The sequence below is a fragment of the Necator americanus genome, chromosome IV, assembly GCF_031761385.1.
Source record: "Necator americanus strain Aroian chromosome IV, whole genome shotgun sequence".
NCBI classification, from domain to species: domain Eukaryota; kingdom Metazoa; phylum Nematoda; class Chromadorea; order Rhabditida; family Ancylostomatidae; genus Necator; species Necator americanus.
Window position 1 is genome coordinate 1,516,094 of NC_087374.1, and position 19,337 is coordinate 1,535,430.

Sequence of the window (19,337 nt, forward strand, 5' to 3'; positions counted from 1 at the left end):
CCGTATAAGAATACTACATCTGAAATCCGTACCACCTCAGATTCGTGGGACGATCCCTTTAAAGTATTACGCCGCTGAAAAATGTAGATTATCAAGTAAAGAGTAAAAATTTTGGAAAAAATTGGGATTCACAACGTAAGGTGCACCAGCTCACTCTTCAAAGCATTTTCTTTTTCAAAAATTCAAAAGTAAAAAAAAACTATGTACGGAGTGTACAGTTAGAATCCGGACAATTAAAGTTTTTTTTTTGCAAAAAGTTGTGTCTCAAAAATTCAGAGAAATAGTATTTCTATCAAATTTTCCGAGGAGAATTGAAGAGTCTAGAGACAATATTTTATGAAAAATAGCACTTGAAGTAAAAAAAATATATTGTACGTTCTTTTTAACGCACATTTTTATAAAAATGAGAACGTAGCGAGTTCCGTAAACATACGGGAATTCTGGCTAGTCTTCATTTTGACGATAAAAAACCAGGATATGGAGAGTCAGCTTCAGTTATCGCATCAGGTGAGTCTCTTTTTTTCCCAAATGCACTTAATGCAAACGTTTACGGTAGCTTTTCTTTTTTTCCTAGAAATATTGACACTTTCACATGAAAAATCGACAGCTGCAAGGGAAAACGATAATCATGCGATCAGGAGCTTCGCCACAGACAGCAAAGATCGAACATTAATCGAACCGTTCCAGGACAAATCCTAAATCCTTTGAAAGGGAATCACATCAGAATTTTGCAATGACCATGTTATTTTTTTTTCTTGTATACTCCGTCTGTACCTGTATAGACAACCATTCGGAGAATAAATAAATATAATAAATAAATGCCTAGGAATAAACTCAGTTCGTTCCAATATTTAAGGAGAACTCATAGATACGATACCTCTTACGATACCTCTTAGTGAATTAGTGAATTTTCCTACAAAATTTGAAAGAGAAATAAACTCGGAGGAAAAATAAACTTAGAAAGAATCGGAAATTATGACTAGAAAAAGGGAAAATGGAAGAATTAGGGGGAAAGCTAGAAAGTTCACTCTCCTTTTTCGACTTCTCTTCTTCTTCCTAAAATTAGTTCCAGTTGTGAGCAGATTTTTTTTCTAAAAAAAATTATTTGTTAATTTAGAAGACGTTGTGACGCTTCGTTTTAACTTGTGAATGCGCCTGCAATGTAAAAAAATGTTAAAAAAATGTGCAATGTAAAAAAATCTGAAAATTAAACATTTTAAGCTGTCAAAGCTATTACCGCGTTATCTTCTTGTAAACAATTGTAATACTTATATTAAAAAAAAAGCTGACACGCCCTATATAATATGATAACACTAAAGATTGTAAGAAGTTTAGTAGCTGCAATTTCCCTTAGAAAAAAAATTAATTATCTAGTGTCAGATAAGAAAATATGGCATGACAATTTTCGGTTCGATTTGCAGTATAAAAGAATTCACTGAGAACAATAAAAGCATATTCAGTCTTTCCCCCTTACAAACATTTTTTTTCTCATTCACATTTTTGTAAGAGCGTGGATCATAGCGAAAATCGCTTGGCAGAGCGGCCATCCGTTTCAGAAATTCAAATTAATTCTTCCCTCGAACTGCACGTGCTCCTAAAAATGCTCCTACAATGCTCCTAAATATTTTAGCTTTCGACTGGTAAGCATAGAAGGGGAATGGAAAACGTAAAATGTTTCTTTTTTCCGGATGAAAATGCTATTCATACTTTCGCTTGCGGTCTCCGCCCATGCTTTGGGCACTTATTCGGACGAGTTCACCCGGCACTTCATGTTTCCGTTGAGCGCAGCCGCCTATTCGGATCGACCAGAAATGTGTATTAAAACGCTGACTCGGAACGCAACGGTAACTCATTTTTTCTACCGGAAACTCAATATTAGTGCTATATTACTCAATCTGAGCTCAGTATTCCGTTGAATATTTCCGCTTGTGGATATTTATGCTCGTTACGTTCACAAAAATACAAAGTTTTAGAAATTCTCACTTTCTCGCACTTTTTTTCCGCTAAAATAATAATTTCTACAACAGTAAATGTGACAAATTTGCTCATTTGCTGTGAGCTGAGATCGAGTGTCTCGGCTACCTACCTACAATGACTGTATTGAGTATAAGAAACGTTAAAAATTCGATGTAGCCGAAATTATACAGGAAAATTTTTGAAATAATTTAAACAAAAGCTCATTATTTAGCTATCTCGTCAAACTACAGTTTCATGTGGAGTATCCAACACCACCTGCTCTGGATTTACGGCGGTAATTCCAGAAGAACGAGCGATAGTGTTAAGCTTTAGGTTAGCTTTGAATTTTCTCTTTCTTTTAAACCAATTCCTTCAGAGGGATCTGATCAGAAAGATAAGACACTAACGATCTAATTTTATCAAAGCAGATATTCAATTCCATGAGATTCCGGATCACACCCACAATACAAAAAAAACAATAAAGCAGAGCAAATCTAATTGGTTTTCTTGAGCTGTAACCAAGATTGGTATTGATCGCCTGTTAGCTGTTGTTTAATAAAAACGATCAATACCAATCTTGACTACAGCTCAAGAAAATATCTATGTAATATCCAAAACCCCAAACTTACTGAGAGAAATAACTGACGAAGCTCCAGGAGCCAGGAATAAAATAAAACAAGATCAAATGACCAGTTTCTTTAACTCCCTCATCAGTTGCCGCAAGGAACTTTCGAGATTACGATATTTATTGAAAAAATTAAGTGAAATAAGTCAATTAAAAACTACGTTTCAAAGTGCCGAGATTCAAAAACAGTCGAACATGGGCCATGCGCAGCAATCGTTCAATCAATCGGCCATCGTTGTTTTCTGGAATAATCATTTCAAGGATTTTAAACAGTATAATGCTATGGTATGGTTCCTAGAGGTAAAAGAACTGTTATGTTATGAAACTCCTCAGCCTAGCCTTGCCATGTATGTAATACTCAAAAACCCAAACTTAGTAAGAGGAAAACTGTCTAGGTTCCAGGAGTCAGAAAAAAAAATAAAACAAGATCAAATGACCAGCTTATTTGACCTTAACATAAGTTGGGGCTAGGAGCTTTGGAGATTATGATATTTATTTTAAAAAATCAAGTGAAATAAGTCGATTGAAGAGTCGAAACTCCGATATCTACAGTGTTATTTTATGACTTTCCAGAGGTACAACAACAACCGCGCAACTAATCGATCAAGCAACAAAAAGCGCATTCAATAACTGGGTAAACTTTTTGATTTTACTTAATTATTAATTTATAATTTAGTAATTTTTAATCAAACTATAATTTATTATAATTTGGCTAATTTTGTTATCTCTCTCTCTCGATCCCTCCGAATCTTTGATCTATCATTTAGGTTAAATGGATGTTTGGAGGGCATGTATCGAGTTATTTCGGTAATGCATTCGTAAAAGTTTGGAATGGTGGAATGGGTGCAGACTTTGTGAAACTTAGAAAGAAGTATCCAAATTTTGAAATATGGGTACGTATGGGAAAATTTCCATGAGATCAACGAAGACAAGGATTATCCTATGAATTTTCTTTGCTGCAGATCACTGGTCACTCGCTTGGGGGCTCAATGGCATCACTGGCTAGTTCATATCTTATAGGAAACCGTTTTGCTGATCCACTAAGAACGAAGTTGATGACTTTTGGTCAGCCGAGAACAGGAGATCCACATTTCTCGAACACTCACAGAGAACAGGTAAGGGTCTCAATCTCTAGTCCTGGGAGTACGTATTGAAAACGGAGTCAGCAAATTTATGTTTTCTTGTTATGCCAACGAGGTTTTGGTGGAACTTTTTTTAATGGCCTGACATTTCGACAAACTCGTCCTTTTCAAAGGTCTGAAAATGGTTCGAGGTCTTTGATACCATGCATATCCCATCAACTCCTCCTCTCTCCTCGCCAAGCCTCGATATTGTTCCAAGTACACCACGCGAGACCTTCAAAAGGAAAACAACTGACCAGTCCCACCGACTAGCGGGGTTGGTAAACCACCGCGTTCTTAAAGATCGTCACCAAGGCGAATGGGATCTACGCACTGTGCAGTATCCTTAAGTACTGGTGTACTGGATAACGTTAAGGACCTGCATGTGGGGCAATCTTATAGCTCGCAGAGTGTTACGAACGGCAAGAAGTCATTGGTAATTGATAAGCACTCATTTTTGTTATTCATGGACGGATTCCTGACGGAAATCCAGAATGCTTCCAAACGTCGGGCCAATAAAAAAAGTTTCACTTAAACCTCGTTGACATAGCAAGAAAACATAAATACACTCTCAAATGCCGAAGTTTCAAGAAGAAAGGACTTGGAGAGAGACAGTAAAATTAATAAATTTACTAAATTATTTACTGAGATCCACATTTTTCTAATACTCACAGAAAAAAGATGTCCGAGATACATATGTTGATCCCTAGCCGGGTGGGAAGAAATTGGAGATAGGAACGAGGACGATAATTTCCAAAACTCATCCAATTTAATATCCATGCTTCCAGGCCGAGTATGCTTTTCGAGTCGTGCATTGGAGAGATATTGTGCCTCACATCCTAACCGCCGGTTACAAACATCACAGGCAAGAGGTATTACAAGTCAAGGGGTTTTTTCTGGATGGGTTCTTGTTCCAACCATCAATAGACCATCATATATCTAGGCATTCTACAAAAGCGGCATGAAACCCGGTGATTACACAGTCTGCAAAGGTGCGATAGTTTGTTATTTACCGTCTTCTGTTTACAATCAATACGTTTTCTTCTTCGTATGTGTTTATTTCAGATGACGAATCGAAAGAATGCAGCAATGGCCTGTTCCTTAAAGCAAGCACAAGAGACCATACGCATTATTTCGGGAAACATGTCAGCACCTATGGAATCGAAGGCTGCGTTTAAATAATAATAATAATCTGCAGGATTAATCTCTGTATTTTCCTACACATTATGAAAAAAAGTACAAAATACTACAAAATAGCTCATTTGATCTCAAACAGAACGTTTATACTGCGAGGTTAAATTTTGTGTATTGTTTTCCGCCTTTGATGCGGTTTGTGAGTACACCTCAGTTAGGAAAATTATAGGATTATAGGAATTGACGAATGCAGTTAACTAATAAATGATCGGTTGTATTTTTCACTTCCTTTTCCTTGATATAATCACTAGCGTTACTGTAATAATTAGATAGGACCGCAAGATCTCCCTGAATTTGAAGTCTTTAAAAATATGGAAGATTCCGTTACACAACATCATAAAAATATGCCAGAGAGTTTGGCGTTGGTCAGTCCTCGCCGGCGAGAGCGCCTCAGTTCTTTGAATTCACGAAAGGAATTTTCAAAAAATCTCACTTTGATGATGAGATTCAGAGATTCCAGGAAAGCTCAGTATTGAAGTGTATTTCTGCTAAAGAAATGGAAAAGTATAAGCATTTGTTCGAGAAAATGTCATGTCGGATGAGCAATAGAAGAGTGAAGGGTGGATAAAGTGTCTAACGTTAATCAATCCGCTTGGGATCCGCCACCACGTTCGTTCAATTCAGAATCGTTTGAGGTTTACGAAGGTGTAACTGGCCGATAAAACGACTTGTGGTGGCTAACCGATGTCCCAAGTCAGTGTTTTCATCCTCCCAGACAAGTCTGGTACCAATTTATCGACCCCGAAGCGGTGAAAGGCTTGGTTGGCACTAAGGCGGAATCGAACCTCCCGTAGATCATGCTGCAGCCACAGCGGAACCACTTTCCTTGCATACCGCTGGGAGATCTCCGCGTCCGCCTTCACCGAGGACGCGTCGCGTCACCACATAACAACATGTTTTACGATGACTTTATGTACCTTTTGGCATGCAGACATTTCTTTTTTCCTCCTTCACTCTCAAATCATCATTTCAAGCACGTTGTCGTACCAATCCAGAAGATAAAACACAGAAACCCAGAAATCCAGAAGATAAAACACAGAACTTCTCTCAGCGTCTTATTTAATGATATGACTGCACATAAGTACAATTGACACTATAGACCTCTGTAACGTCGTGGAATTAATTTTTCATTAGCTGCACTTTACTGGAAACTGCATTGTCTGAAAAATCCGAAAAAAAATGAGAAGAACAACATAGCGATGGCGTCAGTAACAAAATCTCTTTAAAGTTGTAAGTAACTCGAAAGTTTGTAAGTGTACGAAACGCTCCAAAAAAAAAACGAAAAGAAACGAAGCCAAACAGATTGTACTTTATTGAATTTGGGAGGAAATATGCAGAGTTTAAATGATAGTTGGAGTAATCCCAGCAATTGCCAAAAAAATTAGATGATTTTTGTAAACGAAAAATTTTCTGAGATAATGAAACGTTTCTGCATTCGAAATTCTAAATTACTGGATTAATTAGAATTTTACTGCACATGGACGTGAAAAATGACATCCTCGACTTCGTAAAACACTGTTTCAAGACTGATCTCAACAAAAAAAAAGCTTTAAAAAAACAGATACTTAAAATTTCGAAATCCTTTGAAACTTTCGATGATGCATGTTTCAGGGAAAAAAAGATGCTTAACCTCATTTGCAAAATCAGCAAGTGGTTCTTAATAGTTGATTTGTGGAAAATGATCCTTCTACATTAGAATGAATTTAAAAGAGTTAAAATCCCCTTCTTTACACTTGTACTTAAAAACTTCTATTATTTCTGGTAAAGTATCCGTACATTTCTGCATTCAAAATATTTAGAACACACATGTGTATAACGCTAATAATTTAGGTACTAATGATTTTAAAATATTAGCATTGCTTTGAATTTGAAAAAGAATTATTTACATAGCGGTCGCACCCCTTAGGCTCCTTAGACGTATTTAAAAGGATAAAGTCACTGGCGTATCAATCCACTTGGGACGCGCCAACGCGTTTTTTAGCGGAATTCGTAATCGTTGAGGGTTTGGAACGCGTTTTGGCCTATACAATGAATTGCGGGGCCAGCCGATGATCAAGTCAGTGTTTTTATCCTCCCAGACAAGTCTGGTACCAATTTATCGACCCCGGATAGATGAAATGCTTGGCGAGCACTAGGGCGGATTCGAACCCTCGACCGTGTGGCTACATCGGACATCTAACCGGCCGCGAACTGCAAAAACTGCAGAACTTAGGAACACCTGGTTGCAATTCCTGTAACTTGCTAAGAAAAAAGATTTCTCGTCATCAATCTGGAATGCCAATCCAGTGCCAATGACTTGACGTTGTGACTTTATCAGATAACTCTCGTGGAATTTTGTAGTCTATCCATTGTGGTTCGTCTACATGTTATATTCAAACTGTTCAATAGTATGTTATCAGTTGTTGCAAAATTTGCAAAAATAAAAATTGATGGCGTGATCAGTTGGCTTTCTAGTGTAAGAGCGATCATATCTGACTCAAAAATTCCCCAAAAATCACCAACACCGTCGAATTTCTTGGTCGTTTTCAGTGTTCATCGACAAATTGAAATATGTTCGCATATGAAATGTGTTTATGCGCTGGATCCGAATAAAAAGTCTAACAATACCTGTGGAATGAGAGAACATGGAAACTGGACAGATAAGTATGGTGTATTACAGAAGATGACATTCGAACTCAGGAGGTGACATACTATTCACACGGTAATTTTCGCTCCACATTTCCATCCAAAAAAAACATAAAAAATTTGAACATATTTCATATTATGGTAAAAAGAAAGTAGAAAACAAAAAGGAAAAGCTGTTCAATGTTGACCTATTCCTTCTGGTTCTTCCATGATCCATCAATCAAAAATTATTAGACTTGTAGAATTTTTAGAATAACTCCGTTCCGGCAAAGTTGAAATGGACTTAAAGGCATCACCCCACGAATATGGGGAGATACGGGTTTCAGATGGGCAATGCCTATACAGGGTCGTAGATCATGGAGAGGAAGGTAACTCTGTCCATTTCTTCCTAATTGCTGTAAAAAAAACGGCCCGGAATATGCAGCGTGTGCACAAGGTTGGCGCGCTCCAATCGAACTCGTTGTGGAGAATAGAACCCCGGAACGCCCGAGGCTGCATCTTTCTTGCCGCTTTTTACGGCGATTAAGAAGAAATGAGCGGGATCCCACGTGTGTCGGTGTTCCTGCGATCTACGATTTGACCATCGGAAATCCATATCACGCCAGATTCGTGAGGTGATGCCTTTAATTCGAAATTGTAGAGGGGCCGTGAACGCATCGAAGAGCGTGTACTACTTCTTAAGCAGAACCAAGATTGTTATCTATCTTTATTCTGACTAAGGTTTCGGGGTCGTCGCCTTCTTCAGAGCCTGGAAAAATCAAAGACACATGTAATTTTCATTTTTCCAGGCTCAGAAGAAGGCGACGACGCCGAAACGTTAGCCAGAATAAAGATCAATAACAATCTTGGTTCTGCTTAAAAAGTAGTACACAATGCCAAGATTCAAAAAAGGTCGAACTTGGAACTTACGCATCTAAGATCATCTCCTCTCTCCTTTTCGAATCATTGAGCTTGTGACACTTTTTTAACGGCTGGATTCTAACTAAACTGAAGAATGCAGTAAAAGGGTTAATTCTCTGATAAAAAAGACGTCAATCTGGGTCTTTTTCGTCCTTTTGTGTCTTGTGCTAATCAACGAAGAATCAAAAATCCCACTGGAAAAGATTGACAGAATGTCGCAGAAGCGATAGTCATTCGATCAGGAGCTTCATAGCAGAATTCAATGATCGAACATTGAATAACTCGAAGACAACGCTCAAATCCCCCAAATCCAATGATAGAAAATGGAGTCAACAGTTCTTGAAATTGAAAATTAATTCAATAAATTTTCAAAATAAATTCAATTCATTGAAGGCGAACCAAAAGTCAAGAAACAAATCAGTGAACTATTTATGGGGAAAGAAGAAAAGAATGTTGCATAGGACGGTAGAGAAAACTAGAAAACTTTGCTTCTTTTTACCAATCCTTTTACGAGTTTCTTTTTTGTGAGAGGAATTTTTGGGAAACAAATTTATTCACTGACTTCTTCTAGATGCGGATGTTTGTATTTTTTTAACCAACCACATTATCCACAAAAACCTTTTCGTTTAAAATGTCAAATCTTAAATTTGTACTATCGTATATCCAGTTGAAATGAGAAATGTCAGATCTTCCTTGAAAAACCAATGAATTTGAAAAATACAATAACACTGGACATTGAGCTGGAATCATTGAACCATTCGGTGATTGACAGCAAAAAGATTTGTGAGACCATTTTTTTGAGAAAAAAAAGATATCAGACAGATCTACTGCCAGATAAGAGGAACATATAATATTACCTAAGAAATTTACCAGTATATAAATATTCTTTCATTCGACTCAGAAAACAACTCCATCTTCTCGTTAGCCTGAAAAACTTCTCTTAGTAAATTTTGCTCTCATATTCCTTCAATAAGGATGACGATCGTAGTTAGCCACACTTAAAAATAGTTGTACTTGCTTGAGAGCTCAAATTAATTTAACTCCTCTAATAAACAGCGGAAATACCTACATACCCATTTCAATAAGTAATTTACCACTGGCAAGAAAAGAGAAAGTATCCAGTGGAGGAATGTTTCAATTAATTTTTTATTAATTAATGTTCATTGAAACTACAAGTGAAAGAAATTGCAAGATAAACTATTTTTTTCTCTCTTTTCAGAATGATTCCGCTGATCATCCTCTCTCTTGCGGTCTCAACTCATGCTGTGAGCAAATATTCAGATGAATTCGCTCGATCTTTCATGTTTCCATTGAGCGCAGCCGCCTACGCGGACAGACCAAAAATTTGCGTACAAAAACTGTTCGCTAATGCAACGGTAAATGAAACTTTTTCAAATTGAAATTGAAATATTTTGTACAGCGTTCACATTTGAGCGTAGTAAGCAAGAAGTATATTGTTGACTAGCAATCTAATTAAAATTACACAGGTTGAATGCAAAATAATCACTTCCTCAGTGAATACGCGAACAGTTATTCTGTTCCAGAGAGGTGTCAAAGTTCTAACTATGCAGGTTTTAGCTATGCAACTAAAACCATGGAATAAATAATTAATTTTTTTTTTGGAGTAAACTGAAGGAGAAAACCTACTATTTAGGTTACTGCCCGAATCCTAGTCTATTGTGGGTCACCAGATTCCACCTGCTCCGGATACACAGCGGTACTACCAGCACAAAGAGCGATTGTGTTAAGTTTTAGGTTAGTCCTATAATAGTACTTCTTGAGCAGTATACTGGGGAAAATTAGCCGCGTCTATAAAATCGAAAAGATCTAACCTTACCAAGACAGATGAATGACGAGACTACGGTACCCAGAAGTAGAATAAAAATGAATCAAGTAACGAATCTCATTTACCTTACCATAGCCTGTATCAAGAAGGAGCTTTTGAGACTATAATATTACAATTCGTCTGAAATAAGTGTTTTGAAGATTGGGATTGCAATATATGTGGTGTTATTTTATGACCTTCCAGAGGTACAACATCAACTGCGCAACTAATCGATGAAGCGTTAAGAAGCGCTTTCGGTGATTGGGTAAGTTGCCTAAAGCTCTCCTTCAGACTTCCTGAATCTCTAATTAACCGTGCGCTCATTCAGGTTAAATGGCCGTTTGGTGGGAATGTCTCGAATTATTTTGGCGCTGCTTTCGCGCTTGTCTGGAATAAAGGAATGGGTAAAAGCTTTGTGAGGCTCAGAAAGAAGTACCCAAACTATGAAATATGGGTACGTATAAACACGTCACTGTCAAGTGCAGGAAGGCAAGAATTATCGTATACGATTTCCGCACTGCAGATTACTGGCCACTCCCTTGGAGGCTCAATGGCATCACTGGCTAATTCGTACATCTTGGGGAAAGGTTACGCTGATCCACTAAAAACGAAGTTGATGACTTTTGGTCAGCCGAGAACAGGAGACCCAAATTTCTCAAACACCCACAAAGAACAGGTAAGCGCCTCAGTCTCTAGTCATGGGAGAACGGATTGAAAATGATAGCCAATACTGATAACAAATTAACTGGATTGTCTATGGTGGATTATAGTTGTATTGTCTATGGTCCAATATAGGGTTTGGATTGGATTCACAAGAGTAGAGACAATGCCTTCGAAAGTCATTTAATTTAACACCGAGGATTGCAGGCCGAGTACGCTTTTCGGGTTACACACTGGAGAGACATTGTGCCTCATATCCTATCCATAGGCTACAGACATCACAGACGAGAGGTTTGGCATCCCGCGCATATTCTTCAATATTTTTTTACATCCATCCTTATTTAGACATTCTACCAAAGCGGCATGAAACCTAAAGAATTCAAAGTCTGCGAAGGTACGAAAACATTTCATTTCGTCTTCTGTTCAGTTTTGACCAATATATTTCGTCCAGCAAAATCGCGCAATCATTTCAGATGGCGAGTCGAATGAATGCAGTAATGGTTTGTACTTCAAAAGTAGCACAAACGACCACACACATTACTTTGGTAAAATGGTCAGCGAGTACGGAATCAAGGGCTGTGTCTAATTTTTTTTCAAATCGCAGAATGTTATTCTGCAATTGTTTGTACATTGTGGAAAATTGTAGTAGTGTACCACTTTTCGGTAATCTCAAACAGAAATTCTTTTGCAAAACTGAGAGATAAATATTCTGCAACGTATGGTCACCTCTCATTGTTGATATACGACTGAAAATGATGATAGCATTTATTCTACACGGTTGCATATTCACAGGATGTTACGCAATAATCTACTCACAACGGATTTCTTTACATTAATTTCCTGGAAATGTGGAGGGTTTCGCTGCAATAACGGGAAATTCCCAGAATCACATAGCTAAGTGATATGAAAACATCAGCCACTTTCATGAAAAGAAGATGAAGATTATGAAAGACCGAAGATGACCTTGAACACTGTAGAGGATAGTGCAGTAAGATTGGTATTTCTTCGACAGATGAAGGAAAGGACGCTGAACCGCATCCTTACGGTCGATGTTAGAAGGTTAATATATTTCTCTTGTAAAATCTGCAAAAAAGCAACGGTTTGTGCGATGCTGTTGTCTCCTGATCCTCAAGCTTTCTTAGCCGTTAAAATCACAATTTCGGTGTTTTACATTAAGAGTTGTGATTTTTGGAGGTTTGTGGACCGTTAATAAATAAGGTCTGCCTCCTACCGACACATCACCATGGCGAACGGATGCCACCACAAAGGAACAACATTAATCGGTGGGAGAAGTAAGAAAAGGATACCAGCAGTTTGTTGGAGGAACCATGTTCTGGTAGGCTAGGTCGGTAAGTGAAGCGTCTGTACGCCATGTGTCGTGCCCCGGGTCCGCTCCGAGTAGGAGCAGCGGGCATCGGTGGGGGGACCCAGGGCCGACTGCCCGGATCCGGAGGGGCCCTGCGCTGGGCTAGTCGCCGTACGGCGGCCTAGCCCCTCCGAACCCTGCGGGCTCGATCCGAGGGTCCCTTCCCCCCTGCCCCGACTCCCCCTTTGGGGGCCTCGGGGCTGCCCCCTTGATCCCACGCCCCAATGTGTTTCCTAGGGTGCAATGCGGTTACAAGGGTTTTACAACTAGGGTTTATCCTTAATACATCAATACACGACACGGCACGCACAAATATACACGACATAAAGGTGGATCAAATAAGGGGCCAGTCATGGCTAGATGGTTAGGTGGCTCTCGGCGGCAGATGGTTGAAGGTTGCGGTTCGGACCCCGTGGGCAGCCAGCCAGGGATAGGGTTGTTGCGGTGGTGTGGCGGTGCGGCTATCGAACGAGGTGGAATATAACGCGACGCAACACGACACCATGAATAATGCGAATAGGAGACTGGTCCGAGATCGGGAGAGTGGCGAAAGAAAGCTGGAACTGGAACCCCGACTGCTCGGTGCCAGCCCTTATATATGGCTGCCACGTGGGAACGCTACCGTAATACATTGCCATTGGCAGGGTTTCCCACGCGGCGCGCGAGAACGGCGACCGGCTGGCTGGGAAAGTCGTGCCGGGCACGACACCATGCGGGAGAGCTAACTGAGGAGCCCTAAACGTGCTAAAAAAAAACTATACGTGCGTGTGTCTGCTTGACAATTACATCTGACCAAGAATAGAGCTTATAAGGTCTTAAAGAGGGTTTAGGCCCGAACTGCACTTGAGGGGTAAGAAACTTGAAGCGCTTTTCTTTTATCTAGTGTAGATTTCAAATTTCTATTTTTGAAGCCCTATATTTCAGTGGTCATTCATCGCTTTAATTCCTTTGTTTGTTTTCTCTATAAAAAAAAAGATCTTTTCATCGCAATAATTTCTTTGACTTGATGACTCTATTTTAATTTCAAACAGGAAAGAATGCAGGTAGAACCAGATGAATTGTGAAGTCGAGTACGACACGGAGGCCAACGTGAAGAGAATTGCCAAAATGTGGGCTAGAGTTACGTCAAGGATCGGCAGCTACATAGTCAAGCAGAGCCCCACTTTCATGACCTGAGTCCTCAATTTCAGAAAATTTCCAAAACTTTTCAGGACTTTCCAACAATAAAACGCGCTACTCTCGTAACGATTATTGTTCTGCAGGCATAACATTCTCCTCAGTTGTTATTGTATTCCACAGATCTTCCTTACTCCCTTATCCAGAGGGAACACAGCCGGTTAGTCGGAAGGCTACGTGACGCGTCCCCACGTGACTGATAAGAGGTTAATCGCCAACCAAAAGCGATCTCTTTGCGGTGGCAGGACCGGCTCGTAGTACGATGGCATCTCGGGCGTCAGTCTTCCAAAAGCGTGCAATCAAGTGATTGGGAGATGCAAAGGAGGCTCTAATAAATTAGCTCCAAACGTCCATTTCCAACGGACAAAGCATTCTTCCAATATTAATGAACTCAGAAACAACTAACGACGCGAGTCGGACGTCTGTAGATTAAAAAAAAATGTGGTCCGACGCCAGCTTTGACTGTCTTCGTCGCTCACATCAAGCCACGAAGAAACAATTTAAGCATTTATATGGACGTGGAGAAGTTATAGAGAGAAAATCATATCTTCTACGAGGATATAGTTGGCGATTTCAACGCTAAAATTGGACTCAGAAGAACGCCTGAAGAATTTCACGTCGGAATCCACTGCCTTCGATGGAATGACCAGTGAGAGAGGCTTTTTGGGTTAGTCATGACTACTAAGAGCATCCATGGGAGCTTGTATAACATCTTCAAGAGTGTACGAGAAAAGCGAATAGTTTCAAAACCACCACGAGACAGAAGCAGTACTGGCCGAAGCAGTGGAGGTGGGTAAGAGCATTCGCTGTGCCTGTCGGAACTTAGCCAATCGTAAAACAAAAACGACTGCTCTCCGGAACCCGGATAGAACAATTACAGCAACGATAAGAAGGAGAAAGTCTTTCACGACTTCTCCTCAGATCTCTCCGATAGCCACGTTCACTTTCCTCCTCTCCATCTGACTGAAGAGGGACTTGTCACACACCGCCCATTGTCGCCAATCACTGAATTTCTGAAGGAACTCTTTCAACAACTGCATTCAAACTAAACATGGCATGCAGCAAAACAGTTAATTCTTCGGTAGAAGATTATAAAGACTTGAATCTGCTTCTTTTTCGTTCTATGTTGGTCATGTGCTATTGCAACAAAGAATAAGCAATTATGCTGAAAAGATTGACAGAATGTCGAACACGCGATAGTCATGCAATCAGGAGCTTCATAGCAGACTTCAGTGATCGAACACTGAACAACTCGAAGACAACACCCAAATTCCGCTAATGCAATGATGTAGAAAATGGAATTAATAAAAATGGGATGGAATGGTAGAAAATGGAACAGTCAGAAAACACATTAGTGAACTATTGATTGGAAAGCAAAGAATTTGGCATAGGGCGGTAGAGGGAACTAGGAACGCTTGCTTCTTTTTATCGATCCTTCTTAGTGTTTTCTTTATATGAGGAAAATTTTTGGAACATAAATTCAACCAATGACTTTTGGGTTCAATCTTGGTTGGTGGTGGTGGTTCCACTACCAACCAAATGGTTCAATCTTTATTCCAAACATATAACATAAAAAAACCTTTCAGTTTAAACTGTTAAACCATATGTTTTCGCTTAGCCGGTAGAAATATGTCAAATCGTCTTCGTTAAACTGATGAACTCACAAAATTCTCTGCCACTGAAGACTATAGGAGCCATCCGTTGATTGACGGCAAGGAGTTTTGTGACACAACTTTTTTTTTTTTAAAAAAAGATAATTGATAGATCTATGCTGGATAAGAGAATAATATGACAGCACCTAAGAAAACTAGCAGTATATAAGTTCTTTCATTTGGTTCAGAAACGAGCTGTATTCCCTCGCTTGTGTCGACGATTTTTCCTTGTAGAAAATTCCTTTCATCTTTTAATAAGGGCAACGATCGTAATTAACCACGCTTGGAAACAGTTGCACTTCTTTTAAAGAACTCATCAGAGAATTCAAATTAATTTAGCCATATAACCAAAGCCAATGTGTACAACCCTATTCGTCTAGGACATTTAACACTGCCAAAAAAACGAAGCTATCCAAATAGGGGAATTAATGTTCTATGAAAATACTAGTTATGTAGAGAACGTGCAAGATAAATTTACTTTATACCATCTTGTTTTATTTATTAACTACTACATAAACCTAAATTTCCTGTCTCTTTTCAGAATGATTCCTCTCATCATCCTCTACCTTGCGGTCTCAACACTTGCTTTGGGCGACTACACGGATTTTTTCGCTCGAACTTATATGTTTCCATTGAGCGCAGCTGCCTACTCGGACAAACCAAATATCTGTCTAAGAAGGATGTTTCGTAATGCATCGGTGAATCTTCTTCAGAACTGAAATAGAAATACTTTGCACTAAGCTCTCATTTATGTACTGCTTACTACGTCTATTGCTACTAGCCATTTAACGAAACTACACTATTTAGCTTTATCGTCAAACCACAGTCGTTTGTGGCATGCAGAAAACCACCTGCTCCGGATTCACAGCGGTAATTCCGTCAGATAAGGCGATTGTGTTAAGTTTCAGGTTAGTCGACAATTGTCCTGGAGAAATTTATTAGGAAAAACTAACCGCATCTGCAACATCTAAAGGACATATACCAAGACGGGTAGTATAGTAGTACGCCACATACAAAGAAATAGGATGAAGTGACAAGTTTCCGTTTTTCCTTATCTTCAGCTGCGGCGAGAAGGAAATCTGTAGGATGTGATAGGTCATGTGAAATAAGTGTTTTGAGAATCGGAATAGCGATATCTACAGAGATGTTTCATGACTTTCCAGAGGTACAACATCAACTGCGCAACTACTCGAAGAATCGGCTAAAAGCGCTTTCAACGGATGGGTAAACTGCATAAAGCTCTCCCTTACACTTCCTGAATCTCTAACTGACCATGCACATATTCAGTTTAAATGGATGTTCGGAGGGCATGTCTCGAGTTACTTTGGCAATGCATTCACAAAAGTCTGGAACGGTGGAATGGGTGCAGACTTCGTGAAGCTCAGAAAGCAGTACCCAAACTTTGAAATATGGGTTCGTGCGAAGATGAATAAAGCCAAGAATGGAAGATGTACGAAGTCAAGAATTATCCAATGCACACTGCAGGTCACTGGCCACTCTCTTGGAGGCTCATTGGCGTCACTGGCAAATTCGTACATCCTGGGGAAAGGTTACGCTGATCCACTAAAAACGAAGTTGATGACCTTTGGTCAGCCGAGAACAGGAGACCCAAATTTCTCAAACACTCACAAAGAACAGGTAAGCGTCTCAGTCTCTAGTCATGGGAGAACGGATTGAAAATGATAGTCAATACTAATAACAAATTAACTGAATTGTCTATGGTGGGTTAGAAATTCAATATAGCGATTGGATTGGATCCACAAGAGTAGAGACAATGCCTTCAAAAGTCATTTAATTTAACACCGAGGATTGCAGGCCGAGTACGCTTTTCGGGTTACACACTGGAGAGACATTGTGCCTCATATCCTATCCGTAGGCTACAGACATCACAGACGAGAGGTTTGGCATCCCGCGCATATTCTTCAATATTGTTTTTACATCCATCCTTATTTAGACATTCTACCAAAGCGGTATGAAACCTAAAGAATTCAAAGTCTGCGAAGGTAAGAAAACCTTTCATTTTATCTTCTGTTCAGTTTTGACCAATATATTTCGTCCAGCACAATCGCGCAATCATTTCAGATGGCGAGTCGAATGAATGCAGTAATGGTTTGTACTTCAAAAGTAGTACAAACGACCACACACATTACTTTGGTAAAATGGTCAGCGAGTACGGAATCAAGGGCTGCGTCTAAATTTCTTTTTCAAATCGCAGAATGTTATTCTGCAATTGTCTGTACATTATGGAGAATTGTAGTAGTGTACCACCTTTCGGTAATCTCGAACAGAAATTCTTCTGCAAAACTGAGAGATAAATATTCTGTAACGTATGGTCACCTCTCATTGTTGATACATGACTGAAAGTGATGACAGCATTTATTCTACACGGTTGCATATTCACAGGATGTTATGCAATAATCTACTCACAACACTTTTTTTTCTATCTCCTAAAAATGTGAAGGATTTAGCTGCAATAACTGGAAAACTTTCAAAAATTACACGGCGACATTAAAACATTGGTCACCTAAATGAAAAGCACCAGCACAATGAAGATCAAAAATGACCCTAAACCCTGTAGAGAATACCACAGTAAGATTGGTATTTCTTCGGCAGATGAAGGAATGGACGTGGAACTGCATTCTTACGATCGATGTTGGTAGGTTAAAATATTTGTCATGTAAAATCTGCAAGAAAACAGTGTGTTGTGCGATCCCGTTGTCTCCTGATTCTCAGGTTTTTTCGCCTTTTAAAAGAAAATTTCGGTGTTTTCATCAATTTTGGTGTTTTTTTAAAGATTTAAAAAAGGCTAAAAAAGGTTTGCCTTTCTCCAATAAGTCACCTTAGAGAACGGTTCCCCTCTATGAATTGCTTCGGTTTCCATAAAACAGCTCAGCTGCGGTTGATTTTAAGCCTGTAAATATAGAAACTTTTTACGTGATTGTACACAAAATTTATTTTTGCGATTCACCGTAAATTTTGAGAAAATGATTTTTTTTTCAGAAAAAGAAACCCATTGACTATTTAGAATCTTAGAAAATTCTGTATTATTCAGCTTTTAATTACAGATAGTGAAGTTATCATCAGCCGTGTCAGATACCTTACTTAGGTCGTTCTGAGGTATTGCTGTGTTATCCCATTGATGGGGCGCGTTTACTCAGTAAGAGATTCGGCTGTCTCCACGATCAGTCGGAGGTTCACATCCTCCCTAGTGCTCGCTAAGACTGAGTTGACACAGTGGCTATCCTCTGGAAGTCATTGCGTTGGCCTCTTGCACGTTCGTAGACCTCAAGTGGTCCTGATGTGAGGTGAACGTTGTGGGAAAAGAAAAAAAACGAACAGAATTGAAGAAGAATTGAAGTGAAGTAGATAGATTAACTCCACACACTTTTTCTTTTTCTTTTATTCCATTGATTACTGCATTTGAAAAGAATACAATAACTACAGAGAAGAATGTTATACCGTTGTTAATGATACTATTTGCGAGAGAAGTGTTATTGTTAATGTTTTATTGTTAGAATGTTCTGCAATTTTTTTTTGGAAATTATTGAATTTGATTAGATAAAAGGGAAGTAAAAAAGTAAAAACGAGACTATGCAAGACACAAAGGACGTGGTTGCGTTAACCTCTTTTAGAAAGCAAATATCCTAGGCTCGAATGAGCAGCCAGATACAAGTTAATATGCAAACCAGTAAATACCGTGCAATCAGGTTCCTCGGAGGCCTTCAATCATTCCGTTCTCCGCCCCCTCTCTGGTAGACGTTTATTTCGTTCGACAAATCCACCTCGGACAGCACTCAATGTTTACAGTCAAAACTGGGTAGACAGAAGGGATCTTCCCCCACGGCTTGGAAGACATACGACGATTCCAACCCATACGGCTGTCCCACTACAGGAACTACTGCCACCAGGCCTGTAGGGTGTAGGAAGCGTGTAAGCTTGCTCACCGAGAGTACTACACCCTGGTCGTCACTCCTACAAGGATATCTGCTCCTAAGGGATGTCCGTCTCACGGACTTCATCCTACACTTATACTACGTAATTTGCGCTAATTATTTTAGGGATCCACAAACTCATGGCGCTCGACACTGCGTGACGCAAGCAAAGGTTCGATCACAAAAGCCCCCCTGGGCTTACCATGCCCGCGTACGGACTCCTCCCGATGCACCATGTGCTGTCCCGTATGCTAGTCCCCCAGGTCCAGTTTCGGAGACTCACTGATGTGTGGGCCCCGTGAGGA

The 19,337-nt window shown here is 39.5% G+C and overlaps 4 protein-coding genes across 5 annotated transcripts; 3 read left to right on the top strand and 1 right to left on the bottom strand.

The window, feature by feature from the left end:
* Window positions 1-1,688: 1,688 nt before the first annotated feature.
* Window positions 1,689-4,880, top strand: RB195_000130 (uncharacterized protein; the record flags this gene model as incomplete). The annotated part of the gene is made up of 8 exons (XM_064196298.1): window positions 1,689-1,844; window positions 2,189-2,289; window positions 3,155-3,215; window positions 3,349-3,474; window positions 3,544-3,696; window positions 4,491-4,574; window positions 4,646-4,694; window positions 4,768-4,880. 8 exons carry the CDS (start codon window positions 1,689-1,691, stop codon window positions 4,878-4,880), a joined length of 843 nt encoding a protein of 280 aa, XP_064052179.1.
* A 4,761-nt stretch (window positions 4,881-9,641) lies between these two features.
* On the top strand, window positions 9,642-11,492 carry RB195_000131 (uncharacterized protein; the record flags this gene model as incomplete). Its single annotated transcript, XM_064196299.1, has 8 exons — window positions 9,642-9,797; window positions 10,076-10,176; window positions 10,451-10,511; window positions 10,575-10,700; window positions 10,770-10,922; window positions 11,114-11,197; window positions 11,252-11,300; window positions 11,380-11,492. The coding sequence occupies 8 exons, from the start codon at window positions 9,642-9,644 to the stop codon at window positions 11,490-11,492; spliced, it is 843 nt and encodes a 280-aa protein (XP_064052180.1).
* A 4,150-nt stretch (window positions 11,493-15,642) lies between these two features.
* RB195_000132 (uncharacterized protein) lies at window positions 15,643-19,318 on the top strand (the record flags this gene model as incomplete). 2 transcript variants are annotated; one of them, XM_064196301.1, is made up of 9 exons in its annotated part: window positions 15,643-15,798; window positions 15,908-16,008; window positions 16,264-16,324; window positions 16,388-16,513; window positions 16,586-16,738; window positions 16,916-16,999; window positions 17,055-17,103; window positions 17,183-17,270; window positions 19,159-19,318. In XM_064196301.1, the coding sequence occupies 9 exons, from the start codon at window positions 15,643-15,645 to the stop codon at window positions 19,316-19,318; spliced, it is 978 nt and encodes a 325-aa protein (XP_064052181.1). The 2 variants fall into 2 exon arrangements, with proteins under 2 accessions (XP_064052181.1, XP_064052182.1); XM_064196300.1 differs by lacking the exon at window positions 19,159-19,318 and having other exon boundaries at window positions 17,183-17,295.
* Window positions 17,596-17,981, bottom strand: RB195_000133 (uncharacterized protein; the record flags this gene model as incomplete). The annotated part of the gene is made up of 2 exons (XM_064196302.1): window positions 17,596-17,784; window positions 17,940-17,981. 2 exons carry the CDS (start codon window positions 17,979-17,981, stop codon window positions 17,596-17,598), a joined length of 231 nt encoding a protein of 76 aa, XP_064052183.1.
* Window positions 19,319-19,337: the final 19 nt, after the last annotated feature.